At 44.4% G+C, this 22,094-nt stretch overlaps 1 protein-coding gene across 2 annotated transcripts in view; it reads right to left on the minus strand.

Moving 5' to 3' along the window:
• The window catches only part of RAB11FIP4 (RAB11 family interacting protein 4), a 182,273-nt gene that overhangs the window by 91,520 nt on the left and 68,659 nt on the right, over positions 1-22,094 (minus strand). For both annotated transcript variants that reach the window (XR_010919560.1, XM_067547407.1), the window contains exon 3: positions 18,992-19,080. Coding sequence is in view for 1 of the 2 variants with exons in the window: in XM_067547407.1 (XP_067403508.1) it covers positions 18,992-19,080 (89 nt within the window). In the remaining variant the exon portion in view is untranslated. The remainder of the gene's footprint in view (positions 1-18,991; positions 19,081-22,094) is intronic.

Here is a 22,094-nt window from a genome sequence, read left to right on the forward strand (position 1 = left end):
TGCGTAGAACATCTACTCATGTACCTTCCGTTAATGCCAATGAGAGCTGAAGATATGTACTAAATTCCACATGTATCAGTGGAATAATTCCTCCAGGTCACCTTAAATGAGCCTATTTTTGCACATTTGGAAGAACGGCTCCTGTCATGGATATAGGAAAGCTTACCTAAATATTACATCTTCATTTAAAATGTCCTGATCCTATATATTGCAGGGCAAGATCACTCCTGCGTTAGTATTATCATTTCTACTGAAGAAGAATCTGGAGCCCCCAGTCAGTATGAAGGCTCCATTGTGCTAGGTGCTGTACAACTCCATACCCACAGAAAGTCTCTGCCACGAGGCGCTTGCAGTCTAAACAGTGATTTCTGAAGCAAGGTGCTGAACTAGAATGATCTGAAATGGGACGTTTCTCCTTGCTGGCTGGCTGGCTCCAGTATATACATCTGCTTGTTTTTATTTCTAGAGCGTCTAAGGGATTTCGGCACCCAACCTTAATTCAAATGAATGGGAACTGGGCAGCTTATTGTTGCCTATACTTAGAAGCCTCATTTTAATTACAGGCCTTTTTTGTTACTATGAATAGGAAACAACGATGGCAAGTTATAATAATTTATTTTCTATGGTCAATATAACATGACCTAAGCAGAGGCAGGAGAGATCTAGCTTCTGACCAATGCATTTCCAAGTAGCCTTCTTGGCTTGGTTCTTCCTTGTCTCAGGAATGTTGCTGACACCAGAATAATAAAAAAAAAAGAGGAATAATCCAAACTATGAGTTAAGACTTTAAGAACAGACTTTGCCTGGGACTGGCGCTGAGCTTCCTGAGGCTGGGGATCCTGGGTTTTGGTTCCGGCCCTTCTCTAAATGAGAACAGGGTCTGAATCTGGATAGGAGAGCAGTGAAACGGCTTTAGAACCTGTTGGTCTAATGGATGGGGTACTGGAGTGGGACTGTAAGCACAGATGGTCTCTGACTATGCATGTGAACAGGGCCCCGCATCTCACTTGGGTACTGCCATAACAGAAATCAATAATAATAGTTATTCTTGGCTCATTGCTGCCAATCAGTCTGGGCTCTGAATGTGCCCCATGCTACACAGAACAGCAGCTTCCTTTATTCAATCAGCTGAGTTTAAAAAAACACGTTTGCACGGCACCCTTTCTTTGGCACTGAAATTCCTGACCGAGGAAGCATTTATCTTGTGCTCTTACTTCTAGGCAGCATTTTCCTCTGTCTCTGATTAAAAGAAGGTCAAATAAACTGTCTCTCTTTTTTTAATTTTTAATCGCAATTTCATGCTCTTATTTCAGCCGCTGAGTTGTGCTAATCCCTCAAGAATGCTTCCTAAATCTTCCTTTCGACATTGGCCTATTTTTTTTCCTAGTTAGAAATTGGTCTGCTTAGCTTCAGCGTGTGCTGGAATTGGAGTTCTTCCCTGCATGAGCATAGCACCTTTTGATGGGGAGTTTAAAAATGGCTCTCTCCTTGCTCTCCATTTCACTGTCTCTTAAAGATTTCTAAAAACAGAATAGATAATCAAGGTCTGATTTACAGCTCAGCTGACCCAGCTGAATATTATATTTAATTTAAACCTGTGTTTCATTTGCTTTAATATTGAAACATTATAACATAACACTTTGCTTTTCATCTGTAGATCTCTAGGCTCTTTCCAATAGAAAGTAAGTATCATTACCCCTATTTTACAGACAGGAGAAACTGAGGCATAGAGTAGTGAGGTCACACAGTGCACTGTAAAAGAACTAGGAACAGAACGCAGGTCTCCTGATTCCCTGTCTGATGCTCCATCTACTGGGATGCTCCAGCCTTAGTCCCATATAAAAGTCACTTAAGCATCTACCAGGGCCATTTCAATTAGACGTTGGGAATGACATCTGAATGTGGTGGGCATGGAGTCATGTAGCTGGAATAGAAACAGTTTGGGAGACCTTATTGGGAAGGGTGCTGCACAGCAAATGGGATGCAGAAGTCATAACACAACCCACTTGAAAATGACCCTTCAAAGAAAAGGAAAAGGCATTGCACACCATGTGCTCTCTCCTCGGCAGGATGATCACCATTATTAAACTGTGCATGGGGACCGCAGCCCGGAAAGGACCAGTGAGCAGTTATTGGGGTTGGGAACAAAGGGCAAGTGGCCTGATTCAGCACCCTTTGAAATCAAACGGGAGCCTTCCTATTAACTTCAGTGGGAGGTGGACTAGGCTCTTCAAAGGCTGGGAATAGACGATGACAAAAGGGATGTGTGTGAAGTTCACAGCTGAACTGAAACTCTGGATCAGGAGGCAAGTGGGGTGATGAGTTGTTTAACCTGAGAACATTGTGCGGATAAGTTTTGTGGGACCCACAGAAGCCCATTAGATGTGTCTATTTCAGACCCAAAGCATCTCAGTGAATATCTTGAGGGTTGTATAATAAACTCATCCCTATCAGATTCAGCAGCATCTCAGGAGGAGTTGGCTTATCCAAGCGGGAAGTCTCCCTGCACGATACACAGTTCTTTTCTTTCCAAGAAGGAGATAAGCTTCCTTAGATAACATCTATTTTTTCTCAGTTTGATCAGGTAAGGTAAAAGGGAACAAAGAGACAGCAAATCCATTTTTGTGGGTGTGCAATGAGGGATATAGAGTTTTGTTTAGTTAGAGCATCTTCCCCAGTTATCTTCCTTTGCAGTTTTTTTTTGTAAATAACCTGGTTTCTTGGCTTTATTGATCAGCTTTTGAATTGTCTGTATAGAGCTCTTTTCCCCCTGTTAAAAAGGATAAGGCTGCTTAAACCCATGCTTTTTGCTCCAGAAAGCCTGTTTCCATTTTGCAGCCTTTCCATGAATTGCCCTTTAAAAATGATGTTCTGGCATTAATAATTAAGGAAATAAACAACATATGAAATAAAGAAGAGGAAAAAGACAGAAAAAAAGCTAAGATCTCAGCTCTACAAGACAACAGCACACAAAGAAATCCCAGTGTAGTGACATATAAACATGTACAGACATGCATATAAAATTGCCTACTGTTCTGCTTCTTTTATTATTGGTATTTTGGTAGCATCTAAAGGCTACAAATCAAATCAGGGTTCTCCCACTATTTGACTCTCTGTCTATTCCTAGGCTGAACACATCTTGCATCAGAGACCATCCCTTGAGTTTCCAGAAAGAACCTAGCTCCCAAGGGGTGCTACCACAATATTATTAATTATTTACATTAATATAATGAATAATGTCATTTGCAAGGCATCTTGGATTTGATATATAAATATTTTTATTTTTAAATGCAGGCCTTTTTCTCAATACAGAAGATAGAAACTTGAAAGCAAAAACGAGTAGAGAACCAAGTATTGATTTAGACACAAAACAGCTCTTACCTGGAAGGATTACAAAATCCATATGATGTTGTTTTCTTAATTAAAAGCAAACAGCTGTCAGTTCTCACTCATTTCAGCCTCCTCTCAAAGAGCGATCACAGCACTTTGAATGTTCTAAATTGGTTTATCTCTGGGGAAATAAGGAGTGAAGGAATGCTTCGCCATGGCAACAGGCATCTCCATCTTCTTCAAAAAGCCCAAACAAAACTGAGCACCAATCAAAATCAGCCCAGATTCTGAGTTCTTACATTCATTTCTTCAAAAAGGAAAAATAGGGATGAGGCAGAGAATGTCTCTCGAAAAGAGAGGTTCTGTCCAAGGGAAATGGATCTGATTTCCTTATGCTAAAGGAAAATAATGATGTCTTCTTGAATGATATCCAAGAAACTAGCTGTGAAGAAAACCATAATGAACTTCCACAAGATAAGAGCTCAAGGAGAAAAGCAATGAAAAAACAACTAGATTTCAGAGGGTGCTTTTGTGGTGAAGAGCAGGAAAGATGCTTGGGTTATAGTTTCATCTTACGTAATGGGTACCCAACTAAGGATGGGCCACCAGAGCGGAACAGCACGTGGAAATTTGAGCTGGTCAAAACCGGTCTGCCAAACTCAACCCCAACATTAAGAGCTCACCAGGCTGAGTCATCATTAGACTTTGTCCACCAAGAGGAAGTTTTTGTATCACAACTCCTGGACTTTGAGACATTGCTGGCTGATGCAGGGATTTTTCCAAAGGGTTGAATGGGAGTTTACTCCTGTTGAGTCAATGGTAAGAGTTAGGCCAATACTGAGTGCTTTCGAAAACTCCACCTGTACCTTCTGGAGTTGTGCCTTCCAGATTCCTGATCATGGTTTTGGAACAACCAAAGAAGAGCATGTTCCTAAAGAATCCGATCTGATTTACATGCTGGGCCCAGGGCCCACTTGGACAGGATATAGTCAGTGATGAGCAGATATCGTTGCTGGGTAGATGTGTTCAATAAAGCTTTTAGTTGCTCACTTCAGCACTGAGATTTAATAGCTTAATTCAAGCAGCTCCCGGGAACCTGGGACACTGCAGAGCTGTGAACTTGACATCCCCATCCTTGAGGTGTGAGTGAGAAGAGTGGTCCATCAGCATGGGGAAGCAGCCAGCCAAGAAGAGCCCTGTGCTCTAGCAACCTATGCCACCTCCTCCCGACTGGCCTAGAAGAAATGGTACTCCAGCTGCCTGGCCAGAAGAAACTGTTTGGATTTGTGTTCAACAGACTTTCTGGTCAACAGCAGATCCTGAAGACAAAGCTTCCCTGGTTCAACACACCCTGAGATTTATGCATGTGACGTCTATTAGCAATGGGTCAGACATATTGGTATAATAAATACCCAGAATAGGTCCTAGAGAGAGTGAAACAAGCCAAAATCCCAGTAGCAAAGACCACCGATTTCTAGAGGATGTTCCAAATCCAAACACAGATCCAGAGCCACATTGCTCGGCCCCATTGTGCCTGGTGCTGTAGTCAACAGAGTAAGAGAGTCTCTTCCCCGAATAGCTTGCAGTCTAAATAGAGGCAAAGGATGGAAGTAAAGTAGTACTGTTATCCCCATTTTACAGAGGGGAAACTGAGGCACAGAGACTAAATGACTTGCCCAAGATCATACAGGGAGCCTGTGGCTGAGTCAGGAATTGAATCTGGATCTCCCAAGTCCTAGTGTCTTAATAACAGGTCAAATCTTCCTGTCCACCAGGCCCCATTTCATTGGGACAAGCCAAACATCCCAAAGAACTGGAAATCTGAATGTTGGAGCCCGCCCCTCGGTTATAAACGTTGTATAACGTGGGACTCCTGCCCCACCGGCTAATGCAGCTTTTGTTCAGCTGCTCCAGTAAACTGGCAACAATCAAAAAGGCGTTTTGAAATGACAGGGATGCTGACTGATTCCAGACCCCCCGAAAAGCACTTTGACTCCTGGCGATGGTTTTTGATCTAATGAAAACTCCCAGAACAGTGGATCACAGCAATTTTCTCTCCTGCATAATACATGTGACATTGATGAGGAAGAAATTAGATTTTTTTCCCCATCCTCATAAAATAAAATCACATAAAAATTCAAGGGCCTCAAGGGAGCTCCTTCCAGCCAGCTCTCCCATGGGCTGGATCATTAAAGTAATGAGAACACTAAGTAAATTACTAATAACTTACTTATGTCACAACATTCACTTTCCAGCAGCAACAGCATTCCTCACGGCACTGCTTCCCTTTTCCATGGCTCAGCACAGGGGCTGAGCCAGAAGCAGCACGAGACGGGGCCCAACTCTCGAGGAGGACATGCTACTGGTTCCTCCCTAATTGCTTCTGCCATTGTCTAGTGCCCTTACTTCTCTGGCATTCAGTCCTCTCCCCTCCCTTGGTTAGTTTTACCTGTCTTTATGGGTTGTTTCCATCTTTTGCTTTCATTTTGTAGGGGTTAATGTAGTTGTGTTTCGTTTTATTCTATACCAGTCTGGGTAATTTATTTGGCAAAGAAACCATGTTACTAGAGATATTGGATCCGGATTCAGATCTGAACCCAGATTTGAACTTTTTCCCAGTTCACTGTGTGCTCAGATACAGCGTTTTGGTTCAGTCCATTATAGGGATAAGAGTCAGTTGGGAAGTGGGAGCCAGATCTAGATTCAAAGGGCTAGAACCCTTCATAAATTTTAGACATAGTCTGCAGACCGCCAGGGATCCATGGACCACAGGTTGAAAATCACGAGAGCAACCTTGTAGGGCCATCCACAAATTGGTCCTTAATATTCATGCTCATTAATCAATGCTAGGATTTGGTCAAGACAAGTCTTGGGTGAAGAGAAAACCTCCTATTTTTCCCCGCCTCCATTGACATAATAAACCTTCTCTACAAGAGGCCAGCAGGTCACCTGTTGTTGCAGAGGCAAATGGATGAAGTCAAGTGTTTAGTCATCTCAATGGTATGATTTGTGCTCACAACACATTGGTGATGCAAAAAAACCCAAAAAACTGCAGGCGCAAAAAAGGAAGCTCATTGTGTCCCAGCTAAAAATCAGGCCCCGATGGTCTGCATCTTGGGCCCAAACCTGCTGCCATTGAAAGCAATAGGATCAAATTCAACAGCAGCAGGATCAGGTCCCCAATAATGTGATGGATAGAACTGGATGGGAAATGGTTTTCCTGCCCTGTGAACATTTTGGTGATAAAAAATATTTTCCCATCCCAAGTCAGGATGAAAAGTCAAACTCGTACATTTCCCGTGAATCGAAAATCTGGGAAAAAAAAAATTTTTTTTTGGATCAGGTCAAAAATGTTTCGTGTTTAGATGATTTCAAAATGTTTCAATGGACCCTTTTTTAAACGGTAAATTTAATTTATTTTTAAACAAAACTCATTTCCACCCGAAGGCAGAGCTTTTTCATTTTGAAAGCGTCAAAACAGGATGTTTTGACAATTTCTAAATTTACTTTTATTTTGAAATGGGAAAGTTGTCAAAACCAGCCCCTGCTCACAGTTTCAATTTTAGCAGACTGGCATTTACTCATAACAAACTGTTTTCTTGGAAAATTCCCAACCAGCTCTAGATGTGGAACCATGCTACAATTTTTGTTTTGAGCAAGTTCTTTGTGGGAAGCTTTTTTGCAAGAAGCCAGGCAGGCTGATTATTTTTTACGCAGGTGTTTTATACAAAGGACATGGATTCCTGTACGCAACCACAAACATTAAAAATACAATTCAGAATATCCTCAGGTGGAAACAGGCCATTTCCATGGAAATTAGCCCTGAACGGTGGCATGCTGCGCTCCCTGTTGCTCTGGGTAATCATTCACCAGGGGCTTCTTGGCAGTTGTAGTTAATGCGCCTTCGGAAGCTTGGGAAAAACAGAGAAGACGAATTGCTGAAAGTGGGTACAATAAATGTATAGTCAGGCAAGAAAGTGCATTGTGTGCCTGTTGGCACCGCCGTGTAAGATGAACTCTTCTCATTTCTGTAAATAAGATTATGGCGGAGCTTTATGATGCTTTCCAACAATGCTCAGGCTGTGAATCCCTTGAGGAGAGTCAAATAACAAGGTATAGTGGGAAGGTCAGGTGACCAGCTGGCCTCGTGATCAGCTCATGGCCTTACAGGTTCGACTGGTCTAGTCATCCCAGCCTCAATCTCTCCTCACACTCCAATTGCTCTCCCAGAGCTCATCACTACAAAGGACTGGGAGGGCCAGGTAGGGGGACCTGGGCCCACCCACTCCCACTGGTCCCAACCCAGGTCTTCAGGGTCTCTCAATGTGTCCAGCCCCGTTGCTGAGCAACCCCAAATTAGGTTACCCCCATGGTCACTTCCTACCAGCATGGCGCTCCTCAGTTTGGGGTGTGCTCGCTGGCTTTGTAGCCTCTCCTCAATCTCTCAGTGCTCAGTTCAGTCAGCCAATCTCTCCCCAGGCTTTCCACTCCCGAGTTCCTGCTCTAGAGCAGCCTTCACCAAGTGGTTGCCGCCCCCTGCACCGCTCTCAGCATCTGCCCGGCTTCCAGGTGCCCTACGAAGCTCATTTCCTCCCCCACTCTCCTGGGCTACCAGGATCCTTTAACATGCCTTGCACCTGCCGAGGCGCGGGGTCTCCCTAGCCCAGTATTGTTCTCCGCCTCAGTGTGGGACCCGTAGATCCCATCACACCACCTCGGAAACAAACCCAAAGCAACCAAGGTCCAGAGCTAACGTCCACTGCAGTCAATGGAGTCCATCTACTGCCTTTGCCAGAAGTTGGGATAAGCCCCAATGGCTGGATCCTGCAAGATGCTGAGCACTCCTGTGAGGTGCTTGGTTAAAATACAAAAAAAAGACCTCAAGTAATTCCAGGGCTGGATCACGGCCTGTCCTGTGTGCCAGCATGAGGCAGTAGAGGGGGCATAAGGTGCCTCCCTGCACTGGTGCTCTGTGTCGCAGTTGCGGGCGTCCTGGGTGGGCAGCAAACTCTGCAGAGCTGTTGTGCTCTCCTCCCATGCAGGTGGGGAGGAAGGTGATGGGCAGTGGCTGGAGCCTTGATGCTGCTCCTGCCCTCCCTGCTCACAGTGGTGTGGTTACACCAACACGTTGTGCCACGTGCACGGTTACGGCCAGGCTGGGAGGGAGGATGTCACTCAGGAAGTCACAATCTCCCCCCGAGGCTGCTCCAGGGGGAAACGCAATCCTGCATCGCCCCGCATCACAGGCTAGGTCACAAACTGACAGTCTAACCCCACATCTCCTGCAAGCTCCACAGTATGAAGGTGGACGGACACATTAGCAGGCGGGTAGGAAAGCAATTGCCTTAGTGCTCAAAGACCTATGCTGAGTTGATTGTACTGTACTGTAACCACCGTGAGAGTCTTGGGCCGAGTACGGAACGGGGGACTTCAGATGTGATACTTAAATGCCATACACCTGTTAGGCTGGAAACATAATCGAAGCCAAGAACAGCAAAGGAAAGAGTGGGGGTTGTGGAAAAGTGGAGGCTGATAGGGAGAGACAGGACCAGAAAAAACCCATTTTTGACTCTCTGTGTTTAATGCGGTTCCTCTGTTATCCCCAGTATTTTTCTCCCCTGTACCAGTTTCTTGGGAAGATATTTCCACTGATCCCAGAGGTAGAGCAACTAAAATGGTACAAAATTGGATGTCTCTGTCAGTACATTCCAGGAAGGTAGGAGATAGTTTTGCCTATAAACCTGGTAGCTCACTGGCTTAACATATACCAGCCAAGATGGTGAAGCCGTTTCTAAACAGAGGGCATGTCTGCTCTGCAACGGGCCTGTGACACTGCAGCATGCAGAGACATCCCCACGCTCGCTTTAATCTAGCTAGCGCAGTAGTAGCGAATGCTTCACGAATTGGTGTGTCATCCTTGCCCAGCAGCACAGACTATATACACCCACACAGGGTAGTTACTTGAGTGTCTACCATGCACTGCTGTTGCTACCGGTGCTGCAATCATACCTCTGAGTGCACACATAACTATAGAAAGCCAGGGGTGAATGCAAGATGCAGGGTCTAACGAAAAGCCCATTAAAGCCAACGTATCAAACCCTGTATCCTTTATTTTGACGTCAGCTGGCCATGAACGAGGCCTGCCAGAAGGAAGATGAGTTTCATATGGCTAGGACAAAGGAGGCCCAATACAACTTTGATCAATTGCTACTGTAACTGTGTGAGAAATGAACCCAGATACTATAGAGGCATAGCCCTGCGAAGCCAGGGGGTTGCCAGACCTCTGAATGTAAAATATAGTAATGGATAAATCTCAAAGGTTCAGGAGTTTTGTGAAAGCATCCAGTGTTTGGAAGCCAGTGTCCTTTGGTCGAGATATCAGGTTTGATTTCTGTGCAAATAGGATTTGCTAAAGATTTTCTGCACTCCCTGCTTTCTGTTGATCAAACATTCCCTTCCTTATGAGGAGCTAGCTCCCGCCAAAACTTGGAGAGCAGAGATCTATGAAATAGTAAGAGAAGTTAACAGAGATTTTTCAAGGTGCAGTTGGGCTCAATTTGAGCCATGGGTAGTAATAAATGTCTCCCTCTTAGTTGGCCCCTCTCTATTAAAATGATCCATTGATATTTTTGGATCATGCGTGACTCGATATTTCCACCGTTCTGAATCTGTCTCTGAAGTAGCAATGGGTCTTTGCTGCACCATTCTGAATAGGGGCTCGACCTTCCCAAGGGTGCTGGCTTGCCGGCGGCAGGTTGGAATTCACCTCTGGTTTTAGGTAGTTTGGGACAAAGCATTTGAAAGAGGAAATAGGAAGGATTTGGAGTGGTATTGACCCCTGTGCAGGGACTTTGTGCTGATCCTTTCCACCGTTTAAGTTCCATGTCTGAATACAGCTGGGTGAGATTTTTCTGATGGCTAGTTTACTGGCCGAAAAATGCAGTTTTGGGTCAAACAAAACTATTCTCAAATTCGGCTCAAACGGGGCAAATTGTTTTCCTTTTATTGAAACTATCTGAAAAATTCAGACCACCACATTTTGACTTTTCATTTCAGAATGACATTTTGGTTTGAAATGCAGCTAGATTTAAATTTTTTAAAGGGTTACAAAAAACCTGCAAATGAAATGAAACAAAATATTTCATTTGACCCAAAACATATTTTTTTAGTTCTTTCATTTTAGTGAGGGGAACCCCCTCCCCAAATTCCATTTTGGTTTGACCTGAAACAAAAGGTACCAGTGAACAAAAAAAAATAAATAAATAAAATAAAAATCAATTATTCACTCAGCTCTACTTCTGACGGTATATGGGAGATTTTAGTGGTGTGCAGGCCTCTGCACAGGGGTGAATTCTCTCCTTACGGAATAAGATCTGTATAACAATTTGATTAACACGTAAAAAAATCCAGCATTCTCAATTCCAGAGGGAGCTTCAGATGACTTTGGAGATGAAGACTTTGCCAGTCATGGAATGTTGGATTCCAATGTCCTGGATGACCAATAATAGCCTGGAGGTAGCACTAACTACAACATTCCCAGGCCCGGTTCCCTATCCAAATGAAAGGTGCTGGAAACCCCAGGCTACATGCAAATAGGAAGGGACATGAAAATGTCCTGGCAAGGGATTCAAGATATCATGATGATTATTTTACCCACTTTTCAAAGCTAGAAGATATTTAAAAGATCTAGGATGGCAGCAAGTCCCATGACTACTGGGATAAACTGCTAGTGTAGACACCACCTGAAGAAGAAAGATTCCCTCAAGAAAGGAGGATAATAAAATCCGAAGGACATATTGGACACACTAGAAGACTGAAGTCCTATAGAATATTTCACTCTTTCCCATTTTCAATACACAGAAAAAGGCAGCCCATTCAGGAGATGATGATGGCAATTCTTTTCTGCAATAGTGAGATCTGTGCAAATGGACACTCAGCTTCTTCTCATTCCAGCTGCATCTCAAACTGCTACATTTTGCTCTATAGACCACTGAAAAAAATAACCACCCAGACCCTAATCTCTTTCCAGCACATAGGGGCCCTCTCTCTCTTTAGCTGGGTGTCAACAAATACCCATCAAGCAGCCATTTCCAGCTACAGAATCAGTGGGGAATCTTTAATTGCTACTGAAAATATTTTCCAAGAAGCAAATCAACTGGTTCACCAAGCTCCATCCCAGAGGCAAACACAATTTATTTGTCATGTTTCAACCATTTTTCTACTGTTCGTACTGTATAATTAGTCACTTGGCAGGCTTCTGATAACACTCTGAACTGAAAAGGTGGCTCATTCTTTTGACACACAACAATCAGCCCATCACTTGTTAAGTGGCAGATTGACTATCATATTTACAGTTTGGAGCAGCAAGGAAATGGTCAACACCATCCAATCCAGCACAGTAAATAACAAAACAAACAGACCCCACTGCACTGCCCCATTTAATAGGATTTAAAACAGAAACCTTATTGCTGCTATATCTTGCATTTCCCTGAGAAAAAAATAAGTTCACATACAGTATTTGTGTATTGATTCTGGATGAGAAGACAACTGCTCGCTTATTTTCATGTTTAGTCCTCTGTCTCTTCTCGAGAAGCTTTTCAGATGTTTGCACCAATGCCAGATGTCAGCGGTAACTAGATATGCATGTGACGCTGTCTGGAATATGAGTGACCGTTTATAATATTATTAATAACAATATGACAAAATTGAAGTGATTCTTGCAAGCTATGCCATGTCAGGTACCATTGGAAAGATTATAATTCGCTAAGCATGAGGATATTGTTTAAGTGTATGTATCTTTGTATTGTAAGTTATGGATATGTGTGATATATCCGTAACCAAAAACTTGTGCGGTGCTGCTGGGTTTCAGATTAGTGTCAGCACTGACGACTCTCTGAGGGCCATCAGTTATACAAAGAAAGAACCCAGGGGCTACACCTTATGAGTCATCAGGACATGTAAGAACATGCCTATGGACAGGGGAGGGGACTCTGAGGCTTTTCCATGCCATGTGCTGTGTGGCTGTTTTTGGGACAAAGGAAGTACAAGCCCCACGGCAGAAATTATAAAATACAGCTTCACCATCTCCATTTTGTCTTTATTTCTGCTTTCTACCTCTTGATCGACCACTCTACATGTGAAGCTGTGAAACAAAGGACTGAGGCCCATCCAGGTACTGGATGTACACCAGAGGAAATGTACAAGCCTGCAAACTCCAATACCGCTAAGAATCTGATATATATGGACTTTGAAGTCATGTGTATGCATCTGATTGCTTTGATCATTTAACATCTCTCATCTTGTTTGTTTCTTTCCTTTCATAATAAACGGTTAGTTTTAGTTACTAAAGGATTGGCTGGCAGCGTGATCTTTTGGATAAGATCCAAACTAATATTGATCTGGTACTGTGGCTGACCCTTTGGGAATCAGGAGAACATTTTGGTAAAGAGTTTTTAAATAACTTTTCACTTTACTGGATCTAGTTGCTGATTGGGAACCAGAGACTGAAATGCAATAAAGGGGGCTGTGTAGCTTCTTGTTTTAGCTTCTTGATAACCAGTGTGAGGAATCAGAAGCACTGTTTGTGACTGGTCGGTGAATCTAACTTCAGTGTTAACCACCAGTTTGGGGAGAATCTTCTCTCCTTTTGCAGCCTGCCCTGCCCTTGGCATTTTTAGGGGGTTACCTTAGGCATAGATGGGTCACAATGGAACCTTTTATCCAGCTGCTCCTCCTGCTAGGAATGGTGGTTACCTGGATAATACGGAAGCTGGATCCAACCCTCCTCTATTTTTGCAAAGCACAAACACGACTAGCAATGTTTTACAAAAATTCAAATACTTTGGTTTTCCCATTGTAGAGATCTGACAATGCCCAACACTTGTATCTCAACACCTTTCTCCCAAAGCTTTGGTGGTTCTGATAAAATGGATCCAAGCCACCCCTTGTCTGGTTTTGCAGAACTTGGCCAATGAGTTTCTACAAAACTAAAGCTAAACCGCAGCTCCCTTGTTGCATTTTTAGTACTGATCACCTTCTCAAATGTCCACCAATGAGAAGAGGACCTATGGCTTTGAGACCCCAGTCACTAGTGGATGCTCACCATAGCCAAATTCTGCAGTCCTTACTCCAGACACGTTTCATGGATTTCAAATTTGATTAAGGACTACAGGTTCTGAACCCTCAGCAACAAATAATAAAACACTGGGAAAGAAACTAAAGGGTTGATAACCGTATTTCTAGCAAACTCTCAGAGCATTTACATTCTGTTCTTAAAGGCTGTAAGAGAGAAGATTTCTGCTAATAATAATACTTAGCACTTCTAGTGCTTCACATGTTCATAGCACTGTACAAACTTCAATTAAGCTAATGTACTCCTAATTCACACACCATTGTATCACAAGTGTAGTTTTACCTAATAGCTCTGAAGCAACTTGGAGGTGAGTGGGTCTCTATTATTTCTGAATGGAGTGGTTCATATGAAAAATCAATACCTATTGACTTCCTGCTTTCCTTCTGGGCACTTCTAACCAACCTCCTGCATTTGGACAGGTCTTTAGAGAACACTAATAAAAGCTACATCTCTGCTACCGGTTTTGAGGACGTCTGCTAGTGCAGTGGTTTTCAACCTTTTTTCATTTGTGGATCCCCCAAAAATTTTGAATGGAGGTTTGGATCCCTTTGGAAATGTTAGACAGTCTGCGGACAACCAGGGGTCCACAGACCACAGGCTGAAAACCACTATGCTTGTTTGTACACCACTGAATATAATCACTGCCTGAACAAAGTCATCACAAACGCAACACACACATTCATTGTCCTGAATGCAAGTGTCTCAAATGCCAACTCACACTTAAAGAGCCGCTCTTATTAGGTACTGTATATATCTCCAACAAGGATGCTTATTAGCTTTCCCTATGTGAAGACTGGTTAAAAATATGTAGACCTGAATTCTCTGTTACTCTAAGACCTCAACGCACAGTCAATCTGTGGAACTTGGTGCCAGGGGATGTTGTGAAGGCCAAAAATATAACAGATTCAAAAAAGAATTAGAGAAGTTCATGAAGGAAAGGTCCATCAATGGCTATTGGCCAAGACGGCAGTTTCTAAATGCCAGATGGTGGGACTGGATGACAGGGGATGGATCGCTCGATGACTGCCTCTTCTGATCCCTCTGAAGCAGCTGGCAATGGCCACTGTTGGAAGACAGGATACTGGACTAGATGGACCTTTGGTCTGACCCAGTTATGTTCTCTACATCTCTTTGGCAGTTTAAATGGACTTTAAAGTGGGTATCAATGTACATGTAAAGTGGCCTTAATGTAAATAAGAATCAGATTCACAGTACCTTACTCCAGCATAAAGAAATAAAACTCAGTTTCCATATCTAATTTTCTTAGATACTTATAAGGCCCCAATCACAGTCAGATCTGAGCACCTCCCAGTCTGCTGTATTTACAGTGGAACCTCAGTGTTCTGAACACCTCGGGAACGGAGGTTGTTGGTAACCCTGAAACATTCGTAACTCTGAACAAAACGTGGTTGTTCCTTCAAAATTTTACAACTGAACATCGACTGAATACAGCTCTGAAACGTTACTATGTGGAAGAAAACTGCTGCTTTTAACCAGGTTAATTTAAATGAAACAAGCACAGAAACAGTTTCCTTATCTTGCCAAATCTTTTTAAAAAATAAATAAAGAGGAAGTTTTTAACACAGTACTGTACAGTGATTGCTTTTTCTTTTGTCTCTGCTGCTGCCTGATTGCGTACTTCCGGTTGCAAATGAGCCATGTGGTTGACTGCTCAGTTTGTAACTCTGGTGTTCAAAACAATGAGATTCTACTGTATTCTCAACATCGCTGTGAGACAGGGCTGTGCTGTTATCTCCATTTTACAGATGGGGAACTGAGGCACAGAGAGGCTAAGTGACTTGCCCAAGGTTCCACAGGAAGTATGTGGCAAAACAGGGAACTGAATGCTGCTCTTTTCAGTTTAGGCTAGTGCTCTGGACCACCCTTCTCTCTTCCTTGAAAAGCTTCATCTACAAAAGGTAACAACAGGGAATAGCTGTCTCTCCATGGAAATAACTCACTCTTTTGGGGCCTGACCCAAAACTCATTGAAGTCAATGGGATCGAGCTCTTAGGGTGGTGTACCATAGCTAGTTGTAATACATCATGACTCCTCTGCAGACAGTCCACCATCCCAGAATCAGATATTGCCAGATTATAAGAATCTGATCAAAAGAATAAGATCAAAAGAACCCCCTCATGTTATGTTAACCATAACCTAACGTATCCCAAATCTCAAACATCAGGAAAAGTACTAACACTGTTCTCTGAACCCGACTCCCTTCCTCACACAGACTGGAGCAGTTCTGTCCTTATGACAATCAAATGTTGTTAATTGCTAATGGGGGATGCACAGGAAACAGGAGGAGCTCTACTGGATGATACTCTTTGTGCATGAAATGTCAGACAAGGATGTTCCTGCTCCCAGTCCAGGCCATCTCACGACTATGGTGGTCTTTTCTGTAGAAAAAAATCCTGTGAAATGGTCATTTGCACTTGGAAAGGATGCGAAACTTGAAATTGCACATTTTCACATGAAACACAATTTTACAAAGTGCTAAAGTTTTGCATTTGTTGTTCTGTTTTCACTTAAAGGACGGCTCAGTTTCCCCAGGCAAACCCTGAAATGCTGTAGCTGTTAATGTAGAAATGGACCGTTGCAGAAAACCCTTGATATCTGGGGATTTTAAATATCAGGTCACATTAATTGCACCTGATCGGCTGAGATTAGAGGCTGGATGCTCAGCTCAGCAGCGTCTTCCTGCTTGTCTGTCTCGACATGCGCATACAGCTGGCTCAGTGCAAATACCACCCCACTTCTCAATGCCGCCTCCAACTCCTCTCCCATGTCCACCTTTGCGCTGGAGCCGAGCATCTATGTTTAGGGTGGGCACTGGGGAGGCGAGGGGAAGGCAACACCCTGGTAGAGTTTGAGATGAGAACTTGTGATACAAGGATAGGATTTTTTTCCTCCTTCCTCCCCCAGACCATGTCTTTAAACCCCTGAGCGCAGAGACAGCACAATAACAAAGGAGCAAGCTCAATACCAGGGTTAGCATAACTGCAACCCTCTGGGTGGAATACAAGGGACGTGTGTCATCCCCCAACTTCTTATTATCCCTGTTTAGGTCACCCTCAATGCAGCTGCAGAGCTCATGCATCCTGCCTCTTGCCCCTTCCCCTAACTGCATTGCTGAGAGTTACAAGTGGGATGTAGATAGCGGGGTGCAGAGAAAATTAGATGGGCAACTCTCATTTACAGCTGTGTAATTGCCTGCATCTCCAAGACTTTTCATTCACTAAGGAACCCAGGACACCAGTCCGGAGCCAGGGCACTTTCATAGGGAACTGGGCATGAAACTTGCTATTGCTGATAGGACTGGATCCCCGTGCACCCCAGAAGTAACTTATTTACTCTTCTCTTCTTTGCGGGACTGATTCCCCAAGCCTTTCATCTGCAGCTGGGTGTCATTAAAGGCCTGGAGGAAGCAGCGGAGCTCACCCACTGGCCTTTCTTTGGTCTTATGCTGACATCTAGTGAACATTGTCAAACCTGCACCTACAAAGTCCCCTTCCAAGACAGCTTCAAATCAGTCTCTTCTTCCGACCAGCTGGGGGGTGAGAGCAGCTGGTGCCACAGGGTCTTTTTCCCATGCAGACTTTCTGTCATGGGGATGGGCAGGCACTTGATGCTGCTGACGGTGAATCTAGCCCACTGTCTATGCAGCAACTGCTTGGGAACCACTCTGAGTCCCCCCAGTACTGCCCGCAAGACTTCCATCCCAGCATTACAAAAAGCAGCCCATTTTGAATCTGGCGAGTGCATTTTCCCCCAGTCCAGGTGCAAGCTGTCCACCCTGCCGTCTGAAGTAAGGATCTGAGCACAGCATCTTTGCCGCCTGAGGTCCAAGACGACTTCAAAGTTGCTCCCAGTATTAGCAGCAGAGGTAACACTTCCAGCTGCTAGGGGGCAGGAGTGTTACATCTTGCAGCTGAGCCGGAGTATTGCAGTTCTTAGTCTAGAAGGCTGAGAAATCCCCTTTTCGGCATTGCTTTGAAGGGAGTATGTCCCAGCACCACTCCCGCAGTCCCAAGGCAGAGAATGCAGTGCTTAAAGAGCACTTGGCTCGCCAAACATCCCCACAGCAGCGGTACAGAGGGTTGCAGCCCTTGTAAGGTCCGAGGAAGCCCCCGGGTTTTGAAAACAGCCTGCTTTTCATTTCTGCATTGTCCTTTCATAGTGTCTATCCATCATCTATCTCAGCACAAGGAATCTGGCTTAGACGATTTGAGGTTGCCAAGCGACAGCATTACAGGCATCTATCTCATCAGTTATAAAACCAAGGTGCTTGAGAAGCAAGGAAATCAAGAGGTAAGGACGTCATGACTCTGATGCTGTCCACATAGGAAATGCATCGTGATTCTTATTACGCATCAAGTAGCAACCATACAAATAAGTAGCAACAACTCCGCCCTATTCAGAACACCACGCAGGCTCAGATCCTGCCACCAGGACTGCAGTCATAGGGTGGCCCTGGGCAGATGACTCAAAGGAGAGTTCCACTGCACAAGGGAAGAGGGGTCAAACCCTTCTTCACAAACACAGAGATGATTTGGGCAGCACCACAAAGGGGGTGGTCCAAGTGTTCACCTCTCCAGGGAAGGTTGGACACTGGGCTAAAGTAGCCTTTGTAGCCCAGCAACAGCTGTTGGCAACCAGGCTAGGATTTGGGCCCAGCGATGTAGGGCATCTCTTGTTTAGATAAGCCTCAGAAGTGCTACCACTAAGCATGCACTGGTTTTTACACTAAGCATGTACAAGGCTTTGCATTGCGAGAATCTGAGCCCTACAATGTCCTCCCATGTCTGCCCACTGAGAACTTCTCTGCCCCTTCTTCTGTAGCATCAGGTGCTGGCCACTGTCAGAGACACTGGGATACTGGGCTAGATGGATCATTGGTCTGGTCCAGGCTGGCTGTTCCTACCTACCACACAAGGGACAGGCCAACATTGAATCACGCCCGAGTTCATCACAGAATACAATCAGGCTCCATTCTTTTACAGACTATTTTTCCCTCAAAGGTATTGTTGCTTTTACTCACTTGCACCCCAGGTTGCATCTACACCAGAGGCATAGTTTGAGTTCTATATTTGGAGGGGTCGCTCCAGTCAGATCAATGGGGGGCAAATTCCACACCTGCCCTCCCCTCCCCCGCTGCAAATTAGGCCCATGATCCACATTGGTAATTTATGGCCTGCAATTCAGCACTATTGCTGGAACAATTTTCTACAGTGCGGGCGCTGAGAGCCATTGAACCAAACTGTAAACCCTGTATATAATGGAAACCACGTCAAGCCGATATGTGTGGCAGCACCCTCAGCCCCCTAGTTCCAGCAGCTATGTATAGATCACTAATTCCGAGACATAGCTAAAGGAGTATCAAAGAAGAAATCTCCTCATTTTTATTCTGTAAAGGAAAAAGCAACAGGCCAGGTGTAAAGTGAGAGAATTTACCGTGACCCTTCTATAAATCATTCAGAAAGCTCCCTCAGTCCACCAGCCTGAGTCAGAATCAGTTGAATCTCTTACCTGGTAGTAGTAACCCACATATTGCGGATCACGGCGCTGACGCCCAGGGTTTTCGCCAGCCAGCACATCCTTCAGTAACTCTTCACAGCCTGACAACAGAAACAAGAGCAAACCTTCAGCAACCATTCTGTGTCTGGCTTAGAGCACGCACACAGGCACGCGCAAGCCTCAGACAGAAGCAAGACAGAGGGCCTGTCCATGCAGGCGAGATTTGTTCTGGTGTTGAAGCAACCTGCATGGGACTTTGGAGGGAGGCGTACAGAGGTTTACAGGATGGAAGGGTTTGGAGGAAGCCGCCGGAAGTCAGTCTGGGGGCACAGGGCCCGAATACAGCACTTCTGTCAACAGTTCTTTGGATAAAGAGCCAGTTTAGTTTTATAAGCACGGGGTCCCTCTTGCGTTCTTAGCAAGCCCCCGGTACATGAAAGAGATGTAGCTATACCGGTGTGAACCCTCAGCATAGATAGGCTTGCCCATATGTCCAGGTTTTCCCGGACATTTCTGCTTTTTTGATCCTCCACCCTCTGGCTGGGAGGGTTTTTCAAATAAGGCGCAATGCCCGGGATTTCTGTGGAGCAGATGTTGCAGCTCAGAAAGAACTGGCTCCGCGCCCCGACTGGCCCCTCCGCTGCAGCCGCGGCTGCTGGATCCGCCCACCGCTCCCAGCCCGGGGGAGAGGCAGGAAGGTGCTGATGGATGGCTGGTGCTGCATCCCGGGCTTGCCCAAGTGTGAATTACTTCAGTCCCAAACCAAAATGTGGCTTGGTCCAGTCAATCTGGTGCTCGACCCATCCCGCTTAACACAAATGGGAAAAAAAGGAAATGGACCAAACCACAAATCCTTATAGTCAAACTCTGGATACAGTTCTGTATTTCATGGGTCTGAATCTGACTTTATGCCTGTTTTACACGGGTGTAACTCCACTGATGTCACCAGAGTCACTCCTAATTTACACTGAAGTAAGTTAGCAAAAGTGAAGTAGCCTACTGGTCAGATCCAGGGAGTCTGAATTCACCGGGTTCCATTATGAACTTTTTGCCTGGCCATGGTCCATAAGTCTCTTGGCATGGCATCGTGCCACGCAGAAATGGTTTTTTTTGCTGGGGGTACTGGATGTTACACAGAGGTTTCGGCATGAAACTCCAGCATCTTCTTAAAATAAGTCTCACACTCAGGAGCATATGCCCTTACGTGAGCAAATACCAACCTGCTGTCCTTCACATTCACAACTACTGCTGCATTTGCTTAGTTGTTAATAAGCATGTTAGTGGCTGGAAAATCAATGTCTGCGTTTCTTTTAATCTCTCTCATCTGAGAGCCTGAGACAAATATAGAAAGCCTCTGGAGCTGCCAAATTCCTCAGTCCCCATTAAATACCAATGATTTTTCTCTGTGTTTTGAGCTCTAGAAAGAGGTAACAACAGGCCAGGTTATTTTAGAATAACCAGCTTGTTACAGACGTGCTGCCTAAAATGTGAGAACCTCTCCTTACACGCGTTATATGGTATTTTACTGGGAGGCTCCAATTACCCAGTGATATTTCTCTTTCTACCTCATCACTAACGTGAAACTGTTGGCTGTGACATAACATGTTGCTATTCACCCACAAGGCAGGTGAGCTAGAAGAAGAAGAAGAATATCACGAAAAGTGACTCATACAGAATTATGCTGCCAGCTGATTATTCACTCCTCTTGTCAAAAGGAAGGAATAATAGCTTTGGGGGAGAATTACAGGAGGAAGACAGCCTCTGCTTATGGAGATAGAATCCCTTAACAAAGGGAAGGCACATTTAGAAAGAGCAGGAGAACACTAACAAATGTAAGGGGTTTAATATTTGGTATCAATATCTCCACCTCCTCCCTTCACACCGGCATCTGATGGGAGTGACACATGGCAGATAAAGCAGCCGTCAACTGAATTATGATCCAAAGAGCATCACGTGGACAACAGGCAGCATGATTTCCCAAGAGATGCTCAGGAGAAAGGGAGGACAAGTGGTATTTTTAAAATAAAAAGTGAAATTCTAGCTTTATTCTGCACAGGAAAAGAACAAATTCAGGACAATTAAAGAAGCAGCAGCCTAGCTCAACAAACTGCAGAAGTGAGGCCCCTATAAGGAACTGAACTTCATAATTGCCAGTAATCTCTGGAAGTCACAGCTGCAAGTGACTGACAGTGCTTTACAGAACAAAGGGGTTATGGAAATAATGAGCATAAGACAGAAAACAAGAGGGAAGCACAAAGGTAGCATGAAGCTACGTACTGACAGCCACACACACTGAAATGCTAGTTCTAGGTGTGGTGAATAGACGCCTGTGCATAAGGAAGGGAAGGCAGGTGTGTGGTCACAGGACTGCATCACAGCCGAGGAGGTCAGGAAACCAACATTTTCACATGTGACATTTTGAACGAAAAACCATCACTTGAATTTTTTCAACCAAAAATGTGGGTTTCCCCAGGGGAGATTCCAAATCGATTCCAAATGAAAATGTTTGTTTTGAATCGACATTGCCAGAGAACTCTGGGACATGCCCCCACCAGAAGTCCTAGCAGCACACACAGGCGAGTGCAGCACCAAAGAGGACACAGTATCTCAAGGTTAGCTTTACGGTGCGGTTACTCGCACCCAGCTGAAGCTAACTTCGTTGCAGATCCCCTGAGTTAACTCTATAGTGAAGATGGACCCTTAGGCTTTGTTTACACTATGGTCATAGCAACCTTTATAGCTAAACCAGTACAAATCCCTATTACATACGTAGTGCATCAGGTGTAAACCATGAGTTGCAATGGTGCACCATGGAGCTTACTCCTTGGCACACCAGGTATACAGTAGGGATTTGCGCCAGTGGCTAATACCAATGTTAGCTAATACATGCTAATTAACATGTTGTTAAACACCACTTTGCACCTAGTGTAGACAAATTCAGTGGTGTTGAATTAGCCAGTCATGGTCAACCCTCGATATTGACCAATGGGAGCAGAATCGCTAGGACTGGCCCTGATTAGCCAACACGTTTTTAAACACTAGCCTCTTTGTCTACAACAGGTACTAAGTGACACTGACACGTTTACTAAACACCCCTCATTTTCTCAGTACGGAG

The sequence above is a fragment of the Emydura macquarii genome, unplaced genomic scaffold, assembly GCF_026122565.2.
Source record: "Emydura macquarii macquarii isolate MOO-44397 ecotype Brisbane River unplaced genomic scaffold, CSIRO-AGI_Emac_v2 contig_1230, whole genome shotgun sequence".
NCBI classification, from domain to species: domain Eukaryota; kingdom Metazoa; phylum Chordata; order Testudines; family Chelidae; genus Emydura; species Emydura macquarii.